This window comes from Jaculus jaculus, chromosome 1, assembly GCF_020740685.1.
Source record: "Jaculus jaculus isolate mJacJac1 chromosome 1, mJacJac1.mat.Y.cur, whole genome shotgun sequence".
Classification (NCBI taxonomy): domain Eukaryota; kingdom Metazoa; phylum Chordata; class Mammalia; order Rodentia; family Dipodidae; genus Jaculus; species Jaculus jaculus.
This window is the reverse complement of record NC_059102.1, coordinates 19,448,401-19,465,385: the sequence shown is the minus strand read 5'-3', so window position 1 is coordinate 19,465,385 and position 16,985 is coordinate 19,448,401. Positions and strand designations below refer to the sequence as shown.

Sequence of the window (16,985 nt, the reverse complement as noted above, 5' to 3'; positions counted from 1 at the left end):
GAAAAATAAGTAGTTGCTTTGAAAAGACGAAAGAGAAGTAAGGTGTCAGCAATTTCCAAATGAATGGCTTTTTGTTTTGTTTTGGTTTGATTTTGGTTTTTGAGGTGAGGTCTCACTCTAGCCCAGGCTCACCTGGAATTCACTACATAGTCTCAGGCTGGCCCCAAACTCTCAACGATCCTCCCTCCTCTGCCTCCCGAGTACTGGCATTAAAGACGTGCGAGCGCCGCCACGCCTAGCCAATGGATGTTTTTAAGATCGTTTATGCACCGCAGCAGGCATCGCTCCTCGGAAAGCAGGCAGGCGGTGTGTGAGGGGTCGGGATGCCAGGGCTCGGCATCAGGGAAGACGAAGACGTGCTTCTGGGATTCGCACACAACACAAGTGTTACTCCCCAGATCAAGTCAAGCCTGTCAAATCACCTCCACAGGGGTCTTTGTCAGGGTGGTAATGCAGACGACTCACCACCCACCCTTTTTAGAGGTGTAACCCCAAAAGCTCTCCACAGTAAGTGGACATATATGACTAATGCAGTTAAGCAGACCACACAACCAAAGGAACAACTGGGAAATAAATTTGGAAAATTCTGCTAAGATAGTCAAAATGGGGACTGGAGAGATGGCTCAGTGGTTAAGGTGCTTGCCTGCAAAACCCTATGACCCAAATTCGATTCCCCAGTACCCAGGTAAAGCAGATGCACAAAGTGGGGCATGCATCTGGAGTTCATTTGCAGCAGCTGGAGGCCCTGGTATGCCCATTCTCTCTGTCTGTTTCTCTTTTCTCTCACTTTCTCTTACTCTCCTTGCAAACAAATAAATAAAATTTTTCTAAGAAGAAAGTCAAAATATTGTTGATGACATTCTAACTAAAGAAAGACCAAGGACAGCCCTTCAGCTATAGCTTTATTTATCATTTTTCACAAACCCCAAAGGCATTCTCTGAATTTTCATAGCAAGTAGGGTGATTTCCTATTAAACACCTTTTGCTCAATATTCTATAAGTGAAATATATTTCCAACAGAGGCATCCTTTTGATGACCTAGCCAAACAGTGAGGTGGTAGAGATATTTCTGTGTGAAAAAAAAAATTGTTCTTTTTCTTCTTGGAAGGAAGTGGTCTGTACCCTCATGTAAAGGAAAGAAACATCTCAAGTGATGACATGAACATTGCTCTTACTGCCAGTGTGACAACCAGCCCCAGGTTGATGGTGACAAACACAGTGACCAATCAAAACTTATCAAACAGGAATCCAGAGGCTACAGAGAACTCACCACTAAATTATATTACCAACAGGCCTGCTACGGGCCAGGGAGCATTGCGGTAGAGGGGGCGGAAAGATTGTAAGAACCATATAGTGGATAGGATATTCTGAGGCACAGGCCCCCATGGTCCCCGTTACCCCACAGGGACTGACTGAGGCATTCATGACCCTTCAGTGAGTACCATAACTCTACTGAGGAGGTTCTCCATGGTAACAGGAACTGGAGTAAGGGGATAAGAGAGAATAACATATAATAATTAATATAAAATAAAAATTTATATATATGAAGAAAGAAACAACTTTTATGTAATGCTGGAGAAATCACTTGCCCCTCACAAGGCAGAGGCTATACATAGGCAAGGCAGTGACAGTACAGAAGAGAGCCACGGAGGGGCGTGCCAGGAAGTCTCTGAGCGACCAGTAAAGTCTCATTAGAAAGTATAGAATAATTGGGCTGGCTTAGCGGTTAAGCACTTGCCTGGGAAGCCTAAGGACCCCAGTTCAAGGCTCGACTCCTTAGGACCCACGTTAGCCAGATGCACAAGGGGGCGCATATGTCTGGAGTTTGTTTGCAGTGGCTGCAGGCCCTGGCGCGCCCATTCTCTCTCTCTCTCTCTCTTTCTCTCTCTCTTTCTGCCTCTTTGTCTGTCACTCTCAAATAAATAAATAAAAATTAAAAAAAAAAACAAAAAAAGAAAGTATAGAATAAAACCTCTGGCTATGCTCCAAAAACCTCCAATAAGATGTATGCACATAGACATATAGTATAGCACTGTCTGGAAAAACAAGGAAGTGCAGCTGGGCATGGGGGTGCACGCCTTTAACCCCAGCTCTCAGGAGGCAGAGGTAAAAGGATCGCTGTGAGTTTGAGGCCAATCTGGGATAGGGTGAGAGTCTACCTCTACCTTGAAAAAAAAAAAAAAAAGGAAAAAAAAAAAAAAACAGGGCCCAGTGTGGTCGGACTCACCTTTAATCCCAGTATTTGAAAGGCAGAGGTAGGAGGATCGGCTGTAAGTTCGAGGCCACCCTGAGACTACATAATGAATTGCAGGTTAGCCTGGGCTAGAGTGCGACCCTAACTCGAAAAAAAAAAAAACAAGGAAAGTATCCATCAACAAAGCTCTGTTAATCGCCTATGGTGCAATGATAGAACTGAACACGACACAGTCATACACAGTGAGTGAAGTCAGGATTCAGCAATATGAAGAGATCTCAAGGTACACAGCTTTTATAAGTAGCTGGGTAAGTAGACAGTAGTTTCACAAATAGCATCCTACTACATACATGCCTTTGCTCTAGAAAGGAATCCTAAAGAACAGAGGGGTTTTGTTGTTTTTGTTTTGTTTTGTTTATGCTTCAGACAGGGTTTTGGGTATCCCAGACTGACTTAAAACTCTCTATGTAGCTAAGAATGACCCTGAACTCCTGATCCTCCTACCTTAACCTCCCACATGTTGCAATTATAGACATAAAACACCATGTCCAATTTCCAAGATATTTATAATAATGGCTAGTAGTTTATATTTGGACAAAGGGGGATGGCATGCAGATTCTAACCAACCCAGTGCAGTCTTTTGTGGGCTGGGTTGTGAGAGGCATTTAAGTTGTCCTGAGTAGAGAGCTTGACATGGTGGCTCATGCCTATAATCCTGGCACTCAGGAAGTTGAGGCCGGAGGATTCTGAAAGGTTTGAGGCCAGCCTGAACTACACAGTGAGTTCAAGGTCAGCTTGGGACACAGACGAGGCACTGTCTCAAAACAAAAGCAAGTAAGTTTTAAAAACTGTTCTGATTAGAGCGATAGGGAATTTTCTGTTTGGATATATTTAATTGTATGTGTAACTAAGCGTTTTACATGAGAGTCTCCTTGCATAGTGAGGTCATAATTTCCAGGATCACAAGGAAGTGTTCCTAGCTTTCTGAGGCATACCTTGGTCTCCAGAAGAATCTCTAAGTCAACATAGCTCAGGCAGTCATGACCAGATTGGGCAGAGGTGGGAGAGGTGACCAAAGGTCCCAACTAACTGTTCTGAAAAAAGAAATCTGAATTTTTTTTCTTATTTCTTACACACAGATACACAATCTCTAATGTATTAACTAAGTATAGTTGGGCTTGGTGACTCATGCCTATTCCATGCATATTTGGTAAGAGGCTGTCTCCTCTCCACACCTAGAACGCCCAGTACATTTCAGCTGATATATACTGAATGATTAAATGAACACAGCGCTGGAGAGATGGCGTAGCAGTTAAGGTGCTTGCCTGAGAAGCCCTAAGGACCCAGGTTCAACTCCCCAGAACCCACAAAAGCCAGATGCACAAGGTAATGGGTGTGCACAAGGTCACGCATGTACACAATATAGTGTACACGTTTGAAGCTCGAATGCAGCGGTTAGTGGTTAGAGGCCCTGGTGTGTCAATTCTCTCTCTCTCATACACACCTAAAAAAAAAAAGAAAAAAAAAGAAAAGGAACATATTCTTGCTACTGTCATCCTATGATCTGCAAAAGCATCTAACCGCAGAGTAGAATCTACTAGAATAAATGAAATGGTGAGAAACCAGATCCTCCTGCTCTGGTGCCGTACACATCATCCATCACTCACCCAAATGGTTCAGTGACTCAAAATAAAGATTCCCTTGTTTTATACACAGCAGTAAGAACACAAAGATTTCCCTGGAATCATTAGAGACTGCCAACCTAAATCTCCGACTTTTTTTTTCTTTTAAGCCTCATGGCTGTTCAGCCTCCTGTCTCCGCAGACTCCGGGGCTCCCCTCGTTCTGCTCCCTCCTCTCTGGAGCTGAACACCAGAAATAGCCGCAGCCCTCATTGTCCTGACTTCCCTTCATTGTTACCATCCAGTTCTCCTCTGCCGGCCCTGTTGTGACTGTGTTGAGTGAATTCCCAATAAGTTGAGAAGGAAAAGCACCAGTAAACTCAGACGCAGCCTAAAGTAGAAACGTACTGCAGGATATTATCATTAGGAAAAAATGTTTAAAAATGGCCATAATGCAGTTACATATCATCAAGTATTATTCTACCATGTACTAATGGTAAAGAGCTGGGGAAGACCATGCTGTACACAAGAAAGGGCTAATTTCTTTTTTAACTTACTAAAAATGTGAATAACAATTACTCAGGCAGAGCTCCTCCTCCTGTGCACCTAAAAAAAAAAATAATCTAACAAAAGGTTAAAATCACATGATCTCTACCCAATTAGTAAATAAATGTGGAGCACCTGACCCACAACTCCTCCTTTGATTTTACTTTACTAATTCTACAAAGGATTCGATTATATGAACGATTTTATAAATTCATCTACTAAGTAAGGACTTGCCACCCACTCATGATTTTATTAAATGGACAACTTCCACACAGTGGAATGTACATATTACATTTTCCCCATAATACAGTGTACTTGAAAAAAAATAACTCTTTGACATATTGGCAGAAAATCAAGGAATTATGCCTGCTGGTGCATGCCTGTGATCCAGGCACGTGAGCTCAGGGCAGCATGAGAATTCAAGTATAGTCTGGGTACAGGGTGAATTTCAGGCCAGCCTTGACCACACAGTGAGACTATTTCAATAATAACAATAACCATAGACATAGGTAAATTGAATTATACATTGAAAGTTATTTTGAAAATGCATTAATTAGAATGAATAAAGCCACACATTTAAAATGATTAGAGGGCTGGGATTATAGCTCAATTGAAGAACACCTGCTTACCATGTATTAAGACCCTAGGTTTAATGAAACCTCTGGCGCTGCCAAATAAAATAAAATAAAATGACTATCAAGGGAACAAAAGCACCAAGAATTTCCTTTCCACAACAGGAGAAAACCATCATACAAATTACCCATAATTTTTAAAAAAATCAAAAGATTTATTTGGGTTTAATTTTATGCTAAACATTGTAAGTCTATAATAGCAATTATAACTGAACACACCACTAGCCCAGCCATGTGCTGGACTGCAAGGGAAGAAACAGCCAAGATTTAAGTTTAAGTTTTAATACAGATAATCCACAAATGTAGGTAATACTCCAGGCAAATATTCAGCTATTGACCAAAATTCTATTCTTTTTTTTTTGTGCGTTTTGGGGTTTTTTTTTTGTTTTTTTGTTTTTTTTTTGGTTCTTATTTTTATGTTTTTGAGACTGAGTCTCACATAGCCCAGGCTGGCCTTGAACTCACTATATAGACAAGGCTGACCTTGAACTCCAGATTCTCCTGCCTCCACCTCTCAAGTGATAGGATGACAGGCAGGTGTCTCCAGGTCTGTTTTAAGTGACTAATTTGCATATTAGCATGTGCAGCTCAGGAATGGACACTCTGGAAGAGATGCTCACTGTCAAGAAAATTTCAGATGCAGCCAGGCATGGTGGCACGTGCCTTTAATCCCAGCACTCAGGAAGCAGAGGTTAGGAAGATCACCATGAGTTCAAGGCCTACATAGTGAATTCCAGGTCAGCCTGGACTAGAGTGAAACCCTACCTCGAAAAAGAAACAAACAAACAAAAAACAGAAAGAAAAAAAAGAAAATTTTACATGCTGTTCTTGGAATGGGAAAGAAAACAACATATTGTGGAATCTATTTTTATATATATAACATAAATTGCAATCCACTAACTCCATTTCTATTAATAGGGAGAAAATATGATCATTCAAGCTATGCTAGCAAATAAACACTTTAGCTATACTCACGTCTAATACATCCATTTTTCTTTTTTTAGTATTTTTATTTATTTGCAAGGAGAGAGAAGATGGGCATGTCAGAGCCTTCTGCCACTGCAAACCAACTCCAGATGCATACACCATTTTGTGCATCTGGCTTTATGTGGGTACTGAGGAATCAGACCCAGGCCATCAGGCTTTGCAAGCAAGTATCTTTAACCACTGACCTATCTCTCTAGCCCCCTGATATGTCTATTTTTAAATTTTTAGAGGCAAATTAATATTTTTCCACATCCATACCAGGATTGCTTCTCTCTCTCTCTCTCTCTCTCTCTCCACTCTCTCTCTCTTGCATGCACGCACACACAGTTTTACTCTAGTTCTCTGTCTCTCTGCCTTCTCTTTGCATTGGATGTGAGGTAGCAGACCAGAGCAGGGCTGGGAAGAAGATTCCATAGATAAAGTTCTTAGAGAGCAGCTATGAGGACCTGAGTTCAAATCTCCAGAAACCACCTCAATGCCAGATAAGCGTGGCAGCCCCTTTACAATCCCAGCACTCAGGGTGCAGAGAGAGGGGGTCCCTCAGGCAAGCTGACTAGGTAGGCAAGCTTAATCAGTGAGATCTGGTTTCAAGGCAGGGACTGCCCTCAGTAACTAAATGAAGAACGATGGAGGAAGACACCTAACGTCAACCTCCACACACGAATGAACACACACAGATATCACCCATCAGAGCCTACAGGAGGCACAAACCTTGCTCTACTCATGGGGTGCGCACACAGTTTACTTATTACTGTACACTATAACCCAATTAGGTGGCCAAGATGGTAGGAAAGATTACAAGAGAAGAAACAGCCCCCCCCCAAAAAAAATAAGCTTCAGGTGCCTCCCAAGATGTCCACAAGGAATAGGAGCAAAGCAACCTCTTGGCACAAGCTGTTATGGATGGTTGACACCACATGCTTTAGATATCACAGCCCCACTGTACCAATGCGGTGATGGCAACCTGCGCCTGTCACATCCTCCCAGAGCTTAACAGTCCTGAGAGCTGGACTTTAGATGAACCAGGCAGGATTTTCCCTCTAGGAAGGTTCAACAGAAGTCTATGGGATGGCTGAATATTCCTACATCGTGCTGTTTTTTTTTAACTTTATATTTATTTATTTGAGAGAAAGAGGCAGAGAGAAGGTGAGAGAGAATGGGTGTGCCATGGCCTCCAGCCACTGCAAACGAACTCTAGATGCATGCTCCCCCTTGTACATCTGGCTTACGTGGGTCCTGGGGAATTGAACCGAGGTCCTTTGGCTTTGCAAGCAAACACCTTAACCGCTAAGCCATCTCTCCAGCCCCCATCACGCTGTTTTTGTTTGTTGGTTGGTTGGTTTTTTGAGGTAGGGTTTCACTGTAGCTCAGGCTGACCTGGAATTCACTATGGAGTCTCAGGGTGACCTCGAAATCACGGCAAACCTCCTACCTCTGCCTCCTGAGTGCTGGAGTTAAAGGCATGTGCCACCATGCCCGACTCATCATGCTGTTTTAATAGGACAAAATCCTGACAACTTACATTCTTTCTTTTTTTAATTAAGCACATTGGAAACCAGTGCTCAGCCAGGCAATGGCAGCCACAAGTGAATTATTAGTCAAAATATATGAAAATTGCGATGCTGCTCATGGGTATGTGTGGAACTAACTCGGCCTTCTAAAGCCTCTGTTGAAACAGAAGATGAGGCAGGCAGCCCAGTGATAGGGGTACCTCCCTCGTCTGCCCCTTTCTTGGCAGAGTAACACCCAGCACCTCTCTGGTAGGTGATCTGTGTTCAGGCACACCCTAGTAGAAGGACAGAGAAGAAAGGCCAGCTTAGGTCAGCGCTGGGCAAAAACAGAATGAAGGCTGATCTATCCTTGAAGGGACCAGTCAGGGAAAAACCCTATTTACCTTCTTTTTTATTTTTTTCTTTTATATTTAGTTATTTAAGAGTGAGAAAGAGACAGATATATTGAGAGAGAAAATGGACGTGCCAGGGCCTCTAGCCACTGCAAATGAACTCCATACATATGTGCCCCCTTGTCCATCTGGCTTTACGTGGGTACTTGGGAATGGTACTCAGATCTTTAGACTTTGCAGGCATGTGCCTTACCATTGAGCCATCTCCCCAGTCCCTACCTTTATTACATAAATATATACATATATTATATATTTATGTAATCAAATATATATTATATATTATAATATATGTATATATTATATATATATGACTTATGTATATATATGACTGGCACATACATATACTTTAAATTATGAATATACAACCCACACATGTACAGATGCTCCAAAGTTATATGGCAGCTCATTTATCAATTAGGGTAAGGATCCCCATTCTCACCCCTGAGGATGAGCTCCTCCCTCCAACTAAACTCATAAAAGGAACTGCAGAGGGCTGGAGAGATGGCTTAGCAGTTAAGGCGTTTGCCTGCAAAGCCAAAGGACCCTGTTCGATTCCCCAGGACCCTCATAAGCCAGATGCACAAGGGGGAACATGCGTCTGGAGGTCATTTGCAGTGGCACACCCATTCTCTCTCTCCCTCTCTCTGCCTCTTTCTCTCTCTCAAATAAATAAATAAATAAATAAATAAATTTATTTATTTATTTATTTATTTATTTTAGAAAGGAACTGCAGAAACAAACCTTGAGCCACAGTCTTCTTGAGCATCTCCTCCCCTGTGCTTTTACTCTCACTTTCAGGAAATCCATACTTTCACTTCTGCTACTCCAGGCCCTGTACAATTCCTTGAGACACAGGAAGCTGAGCATTGCATCACAGCGCACTCTATGAACCCCTCTGGCCACAGTGGTGTCTCCACATGAAAGATCTTGATACCGAAAACGATTTCTCAGCCAGGCCTGGTGGCGCACACCTTTAATCCCAGAACTTGGAAGGTTGAGGTAAGAGGATGACCATGAGTTCGAGGCCACCCTGAGACGACATAGTGAATTCCAGGATCACCCCTGGGCTAGAGCAAAACCCTACCTCACCCTCACCCACAGAAAAAAAAACCCTATTTCTCTTATGTCTAAATATCTACTCATTGAATCACAGCCCATTTACTTTAAATGCAAAGACAAAGGACTTCCAGGAAATGTATAGTATTGGTGTTTTAATGTTTCTTTTAAGTAGCAAAAAGTAATAATGGTTACACTTGGCTTTCAGAGACATCTCCTTTCTTCAGCTTGACAAACTGCTGCAGGCAGAGAGAAGAAAACAGCAGCAGAGAAATAGTCCTCACGCCACAGCAAATACAGCCACTGAGTGAGCTAACCTTCAGTCTCCCCACAATGATAAACGAATGACAGGGAGTCCGTAGCTTTGTTCAGCAGTTGGGGTGACTGGGTCCCTGCGAGGAAAAAAAGGCAGGAAGGCCTGCACTTGCTAGAGATCAAAGGATGGTCTCACTTCTTATCTCTTGCCTAGTTCCCTAGACCTGTTTGTCCATAATCTGAGCACCTCCCTCGGAGAGAGGGAGGTCTTTTCTAGAATCCTGGCATTATGATTGGTCAAGCTTAGATCCCAGAACTTGGCATCATAGCTAGCCTCTTCCTGAGACTGCCCCTAGCCCAGACCAATCACTGCCCCTCTGGTTCACGTGAGCCGGAAGGTAGTGCCCACTACCATATGGTTATAAATACATTTGTGAGGGGAGGGCAAGGGCGGTGGGCTGCCTGACCACGGGTGAACCTCCAGCTTCTGCTGAGTTTCTCCCCAGCTGGTCTGAGCTGCGGGGAGAGTCCTTTCCACATGAGCTCTTCCTGCTTTCTTTTCTGCCCCTCTACAGTTTTTCCAGACCCACCACGTGGGCTCTCAAGCCATGTGGATGTATTCATCCTCCTTTACTGAGTTCTGTACTTCCAGCAATAAGTATAATAGTTTAATAATTATCCTTCTCAGTATTATTTTATTCAATTCTTTGGTTAAAAATAGACATGAGGGCTGGAGAGATGGCTTAGCGGTTAAGCATTTGCCTGTGAAGCTTAAGGACCCCAGTTCGAGGCTAGATTCCCCAGGACCCACGTAAGCCAGATGCACAAGGGGGCGCACGCATCTGGAGTTTGTTTGCAGAGGCTGGAGGCCCTGGAGCGCCCATTCTCTCTCTCTCTCTCTCTCTCTCTCTCTCTTCCCCGCCTCTCTCTCACTCTCAAGTCAATAAATATAAATAAACAAAACCATAGACATGAATCTAGGGATTGGGGTTCAAAGACTTTCCTGAACCCCTGGTATCCCGTTTCACAACAATGAGAACCGCCACTCATGCCAGAGGCAAGCAGAAGTGGGCCGACGCAAGAGAGACAAGAAAGGGGAGACAGGGCAAGGGTCTTGCCTTCATCAGCCAGAAAGTACATGTTTGTCCACCCAAACCCTGTGCACTGAAACTCAAGTATCTGTAAGAAATGAGTGCCGGGCTGGAGAGATGGCTTAGTGGTTAAGGCATTTGCCTGCAAAGCCAAAGGACACTGGTTCAATTCCCCAGGACCCACATAAGCCAAATGCACATAGGAGACATGTGCGTCTGGAGTTCGTTTGCAGTGGCTAGAGGCCCTGACGCACCCATTCTCTCTCTCTCTCTCAAATAAATAAATAAATAAATAAATAACATTTTAAAAAACACAAACAAACAGGGCTAGAGAGATGGCTTGGTGGTTAAGGCACTTGCCTGGAAAGCCAAAGGACCTCAATTCGATTCCCCAGGACCCACGTAAGCCAGATGCACAAGGTGGTGCATGCATCTGGAGTTTGTTTGCAGTGCACGCCCATTCTTTCTTTCTCTTTCTTTCTGTGCCTTGTTTTCTCTCTCTCTCAAATAAGTAAATAAAAATAAAATATTAAAAAAATTGAATAAAAGCAAACAAACAAACAAACAAAAAGACGAGTACAACTGACTCTTCTCTGCATCCTGATTTGAACCTACAACACGGATCCACAGAGGGTTACTGCCTCCAGCCCACTGCTGACCTGTGTTCTTAGCCCTGCCACATAAAAGCTCCCCAAAACAAAGTTAGGGTGCTTGTGGCCAGTGAATAATCACCTCTCAGAGTTCCTGCCTAGAAGTACCAGGGCTCCAGCCCTGCGGCTTCCCTCCGGTGTTGTTTGTAGCTGCCTGTGATCCGCCCTCCTCCTCACACGGCGGACCTCGGAGCTCCAGAGCCACAGTTCCTTGTCACTGGTCCTCGGTCCTCATCCTTCCCAGGACTCAATCCACCTACCGACCGACCATGAGCCACTGAGATCTGCTTCCCCGTCCCAGACAAACAAGCCAACATATTACCCACGTTCAACACCCATCATTGAGCTGTTTCTCTTTTTGTGCCCTGTCCCTGGAAAGCCCTGGCTTGATACACAAGCCTTATGACTGAAGTTTGGCTGTCCAGAATGCAGGTAAAGCTGGAAGCAAGCGGCACACACATACGTAACCCCAGCTGGCCTACAGCCATGGGAGACGGGGGCTGGAGAATCCAAAAGCTCTGGAGCCAGATAGTCTGGTGTTGGCAGTGGCCAAATAATAAGACAGGTCCTGCATCAAACAAGGTGAAAGGCAGGTATCATGACCCCAAGGACTGTCCGACCGCCACCCATACAACGTGGCATATGTGAGCCCATACTCACACACGCGAAGCCTCACCAACTTTGTGGTCCTCACGCCTATGGCTTGTTAGATGCCAACCACTGGTGTCTCCAAACCTCCATCTTCATCCCGTATTACCTACCTGCACTCAGCAAATCCTTTTCTAAATATTTGTGTATTTGTCCCCAAAATGATGAGCTCCTTGAAGGTATATGCTGGAGTGTATGAATTAACCAACTGCTAATATTTAATGTGAATGTTTAATAAGTGACCGTTGAACAGATATCTTAAAACCATGTTCCTAGAGGGATAAAATAAAAAAGGCATGAAAGTCGAAGCAGGACAAGTTGGAAAAAAGAAGGATTTCACTGGAAGAGGATGGGAGGAAGGAGGATAAAAGAAGGTAACAAGAGGGGATTATGATTAAAATACATTATATACACGTATGAAAATTGTCAATAACTTTTTAAATAAAATCTATACTCCCTAATTAGGATAAATGAACTGAATGGAGATGAAGTCGACATGTTTCCTTTATTGGGTTCACTCTCATCCTATGAAAGCTATACCTACTTGCTACCAAAAAAAGAAAAGAACTCCACAAAGATATATTCAAAGGAAAAACCAACTATTTTCCCTTCCCATCCTTGCTTTTGAGGTCACCACTTTGAAACGTAGGTGTGCACTCTCTTGTGATTTTTTTCAATCTGTATTCCTGGCACCCGTCCAAGTAGATACACCCATGAGGATCGATCTCTTTCCAAAGAGACCTTCTGTTCTGATCTCATTCTTTGTGTTTTCCCCTACATCAGAATGCTATTGGGCTCAGAACTGTGCAGGTTTTGTGGGAGTAATGACAACCCCTGTGAGGTCATGGATGCAGCAGTCAGTCATTTCCAGAGGACAGCGCCCCAAAGCACACCGCTCTACCCTGAGGCTCTTACCATCCTTCATGCCCCCCTTCTACAGCATTCTCTGAGCCTTGGAGGGTATGACAGATTTAGTGTCGAGCTTTCCACAGCCTTGTGTTTTCAGCTTTGATGATTGCTTTTGTTTTTGTTTTCTCAAAAATTTTAATTGCCTTTACTTTCAATTCCAGCATCAGGCAACGGACATTTCATTCCTCGATGAGTTTTGAGTTTCCTCAGTGTCTACCACCATCTCCATAGAGAAGCATCTCTGGTTAGCACTAAAAATTTTTAATAGAGTTGTTTATTGAGATTAAACTGATTTCAGTCTTTGCAATTTCATAATGGTCTTTCCAGAGGCTGGAGGGATGGCTTAGCAGTTAAGACATCTGCCTGCAAAGCCAAAGGACCCAGGTTCGACTCTCCAGGACCCACATAAGCCAGATGCACAAGGGGGCGCATGCATCTGGAGTTCGTTTGCAGTGGCTAGAGGCCCTGGTGTGCCCATTCTCTCTCCCTCTCTCTGTCTCTCTCTCCCTTTTTCTCTATCAAATGAATAAATAAATAAAATAAAATATTTAAAATGGTCTTTCCATACATAACCTGCAAGCCCAGTTACTAGAAATAAGCAGAAATTAATTTTTAAATCAATGGAACTTATTTCCTTGTATCTGAAGACCATCCTACTTATAAGCTGCATGTTTCAGCAGACATTAACTTTCTGATCCTAATGCCTTTGCATGCATGTGTGTATATACATGTTCATATGTATTTGGGTACATATGTGTGGGGTAGAGGTGCACACATGTGGATGCACGTGTGTGAAGGCCAGAGGACAGTCGTGGGCGTTGTCCCTTGGGTATACCATCCACCTCCTTTTGGGTCTTTCATTGGCCTGGAGGATAGCAGCTACAGTGGACTGGCGAGCCAACAAGCCCCAGGAAGGCAGAGACTATCTCCCCAGAGCTGTCACCCTGACTGACAATTTCACATGGGTTCTGGGGATTGAACTCAAGTCCTCATGCTTACAAGGCAAGCACTTTACCAACTGAGCTACATGTCTCCCTACCCCTGACCCTAAGGGTTGAATGAAGCTCTCTCTGTTGAGGAGCAGAGATAAGAGCAGATACAGAAATGGAAAATACACAGTGAAGCTCACAGCTTTGAAATGTTCCATCGAACAGAAATGACTGAATATACGTTATTCCAGATAAGCTCAACTCAGCAACTACTTCACTAAGTCCACATTCTACCAATCATTTAGAATTATTTCCAGGGCTGGAGAGATGGCCTAGTGGTTACGCGCTTGCCTGTGAAGCCTAAGGACCCTCGTTCGAGGCTTGATTTCCCCAGGACCCATGTTAGCCAGATGCACAGGGGGGTGCACGCGTCTGGAGTTTCGTTTGCAGTGGCTAGAGGCCCTGGCGCACCCATTCTCTCTCTCTCTCTGCCTCTTTCTCTCTCTGTCTGTCACTCTCAAATAAATAAATAAATAAGTATATATATATATTTAGAATTATTTCCAAATTCATGCAAATTGAAAGCATAACAGAAGCTTCAATCTTTGATAACTCAAAACTAAAACAACGGGAAGCAGGATGGAAATAGCTAACTGCTAACACCAACCTTCCGGCACTTTGCCCTCTCCAAATGCCCAATGCAGATGTCCCGATAGGTGTTGAGACTCCCAAATTACTCATCAAGGCCACTTTCTTTAAACTCCATGTTCAGGCCATTTTCTTTCTCTTTAGCGAATCAGTAATTGTGATGTCTAGTGTAACGTTTAAATGATCAGAATCGGTAGACTTAGAAATCATGACCTTTGCTTACCAACTGTTTTCAGCTCAATTTATACCAAAAGTATAGAAGCCTCAATTCCTTCATCTGTAAAACGAGGAGGTAATGACAGCATCCACTTGCTTCAGTTGTTGTGAGGATGAAGTGATACAATGATACAATACGTGTAATGTTCCTGACACAAAATAAGCCCACAATAACTGGCGCTTGTTAGTATGTCTGCCTCTGCATGATTAGCCAACTTTATTAAATCCAAGTTTACCAACATAGGTTTTTAAGGGGAAACAGAAAAGGACCCTGTTTGAAAGTGAGTTCAACAAGAAACATTTTGAATCCAAGAGCCCCTTTTAGTCACTGGACCATCTTCATTTGACATCCCAGATAAACAGAGACCCTACGAAATTGATGGCACCCCCTAATGGACTAGATACTTGCTTGGGCATAGAAAGGTGCCCAGTGGTTAATAGGCACATACAATAGGAAAGGTTCTGTACTAATGGGCTTTAGTGGTATATAAAACGGGAGTCAGACATGGACTCGGATCACAGAGAGTTTTAGAATTTAAGACACATATTCTCCGGGGGTTTCTTGTTGCTCTTAGGACAAAGGTCAGGACTGAAAGGCCGGGACGTTAGAACACAGTTCAGGAAGAGTCCTGGGAGACAGTCTGAAAATCCCATTCACACAAATATCAAAGCCTTTATAATCATATCCACTCCATCCCCTTTATTCTTTCCCTAATATGCACACATGATTGGGCATGATTCGGCAGGTCATATCTCAGGGCCTGGTCCTGACATGTAAAATGTAAACTCCAGCTCTTCCCTCCCCGTTTCCAGGTACGGAGCCAAACAAGAGCATCATCAGAACAAACATCAACAAAGATTCCCTTAGACAGGACGTAAAACATTCTGGATAGAGATTATTCATCCTAATCCCCAGCCTGAATCCTGGAAAAGCAGGGTTTTAGTTATCCAACACATGTTATTAAATTCCTGAGCCTACTCCCCACCCCCCTAAAGAAAAGCAGGGCTAAAGCTTCCCAGTTTCAAAACCAGCTCTGTACCTCCTGTTGCAAGTTGCTTCCGGGGTACCAAAAGGTGTGGTGGCACCAAATTGCCTTGCAAATACAACTTTCTAAAAATTATCAATAGTTCCCTTAAATGCTGATGACAAAGCAACCAAGCCAATTCATTTCGATTGCTCGCAAGCTGCACTATGACTTGATGTCTTTAATACCTCACTCCTAGTAGCAGCCACTGAGCTATGACTAACTCACTTTCCCCAGCATCCTCGCTGGCTCCAGATGGCAAGAAATACATTCGTCTCGCTCCTGCCTGAAAAGCAATTCTGATTTCTTTTCTTCCTCCTATTTCTCCTGCAGTTATTTCACTCCTGCTTGCACCGGGTGGGGCGAGGAGGCAGACATTGATTGCAAAGGGAATTACAGGTAAATTTAGTCATTTTCTGTTTTCTTTTTTTGTAATGGAGCGTTAACATTGCAGCTTTAAATGTGGTTGCATCAAGCCCTGGATTTCATCCATAAACCGAGTTGCAAAATGGTAACAAGAAAACAGAAAACAAAATACATGTGTGTGTATGTGTATATCTATAGATATATATGTATCTTTTCCTCCCTCCCCGCCAGCCCTTCATCAGCTCCCCACAGCATTGGCAAAGGCGAGCCCATCCCCCACGCCCTCCCATCCCAGCCGCCCAGCCTAGCACAGGTGGGCTGGGCACCGGACCTTGGCCCCTCGGGCTTCGCCCACATCCGGCGATCAAGGTCAAGGACAAGCGCTTCCTTTGCTTCCAGCCGCCTTTAGAGCCCAGGGCTCCACGGCCAAAGTTTCCGGCCGGGTTGGGGTGGTTCTCGCAGCCCGTGGCCCCGGCACACCTGCCCAGTCCATCCGCGCCCGGGGAGCCGGGTGGCGCCGGGGTCCGCAGGACATTGCCGCCCGGTCCCCACTCACCTCGCGTGGCCATGGCTCGCGCGCAGCCCGCCGCAGCCGAGGCTGGAAGGGCGGGAGGGGAGACCGGCCGGGCGCGGCGAGGAGCAGGTCCCCGAGACGCGCGGGCACACACGCGCGCGCACCCCGGCCGGAGCTCGCCGCGCCCCCGCCGCCCGGCTCCCTCGGGACACCTGCGCGGCCGGGACCCGCGGGGCGCAGCGCGGCGGACGACCGGAGAGCGGCGGGGCGGGGCGGGGCCGCCTCCTCCGCCCCGCGCCTGCCCGGCAGGCCGAGCCCACCCGGGTCCGGCGGCGCCAGGCGGAGCTTTGTCCCTGGGCGAGGTGGGGGCGTGAGATCCGCGGCTGCCACGTCCCCTCTCCTGCCCGGGGCCCCGGACGGTGGAGATGGTGATGGTGGGGAGCTAGAGGACGGCGGTGCCGTGCGTGCATGATGTGCAGCTTCCAACCCCTGGGAACCAAGGCTAGAGGCGGCGGCGGCTGGCTGCTCGGTACCTTTTCTTGGCAGGGGAGAAGGCTTTGACGGGTTCACACGTGGGGCCACCCATGGACCCCCTTCAAGGCCAGACCAGCTCCTCTGGGATGGACTTTGACCCTTGAGTCAACAAACATCTGATGAGTTTTATCAACCCTAAAATGTCAGGGCTGGCCTGGAGAGGAGATGGACACCCTAAGTAAATCCCTTTCTGTTTATCAGGGTAAAATGAGACAGTAACAAGAGAATTCTGCTGCTGCTGCTGCTGCTGCTCTGTGGGTG

At 45.0% G+C, this 16,985-nt stretch overlaps 1 protein-coding gene across 1 annotated transcript in view; it reads right to left on the bottom strand.

Annotated features, from left to right (window-relative positions):
• The window catches only part of Ablim1 (actin binding LIM protein 1), a 355,181-nt gene extending 338,871 nt beyond the window's left edge, over window positions 1-16,310 (bottom strand). The window contains exon 1 of the mRNA XM_045150609.1: window positions 16,233-16,310. Coding sequence (XP_045006544.1) covers window positions 16,233-16,245 — 13 coding nt within the window. The 5' untranslated portion in view covers window positions 16,246-16,310. The remainder of the gene's footprint in view (window positions 1-16,232) is intronic.
• Window positions 16,311-16,985: the final 675 nt, after the last annotated feature.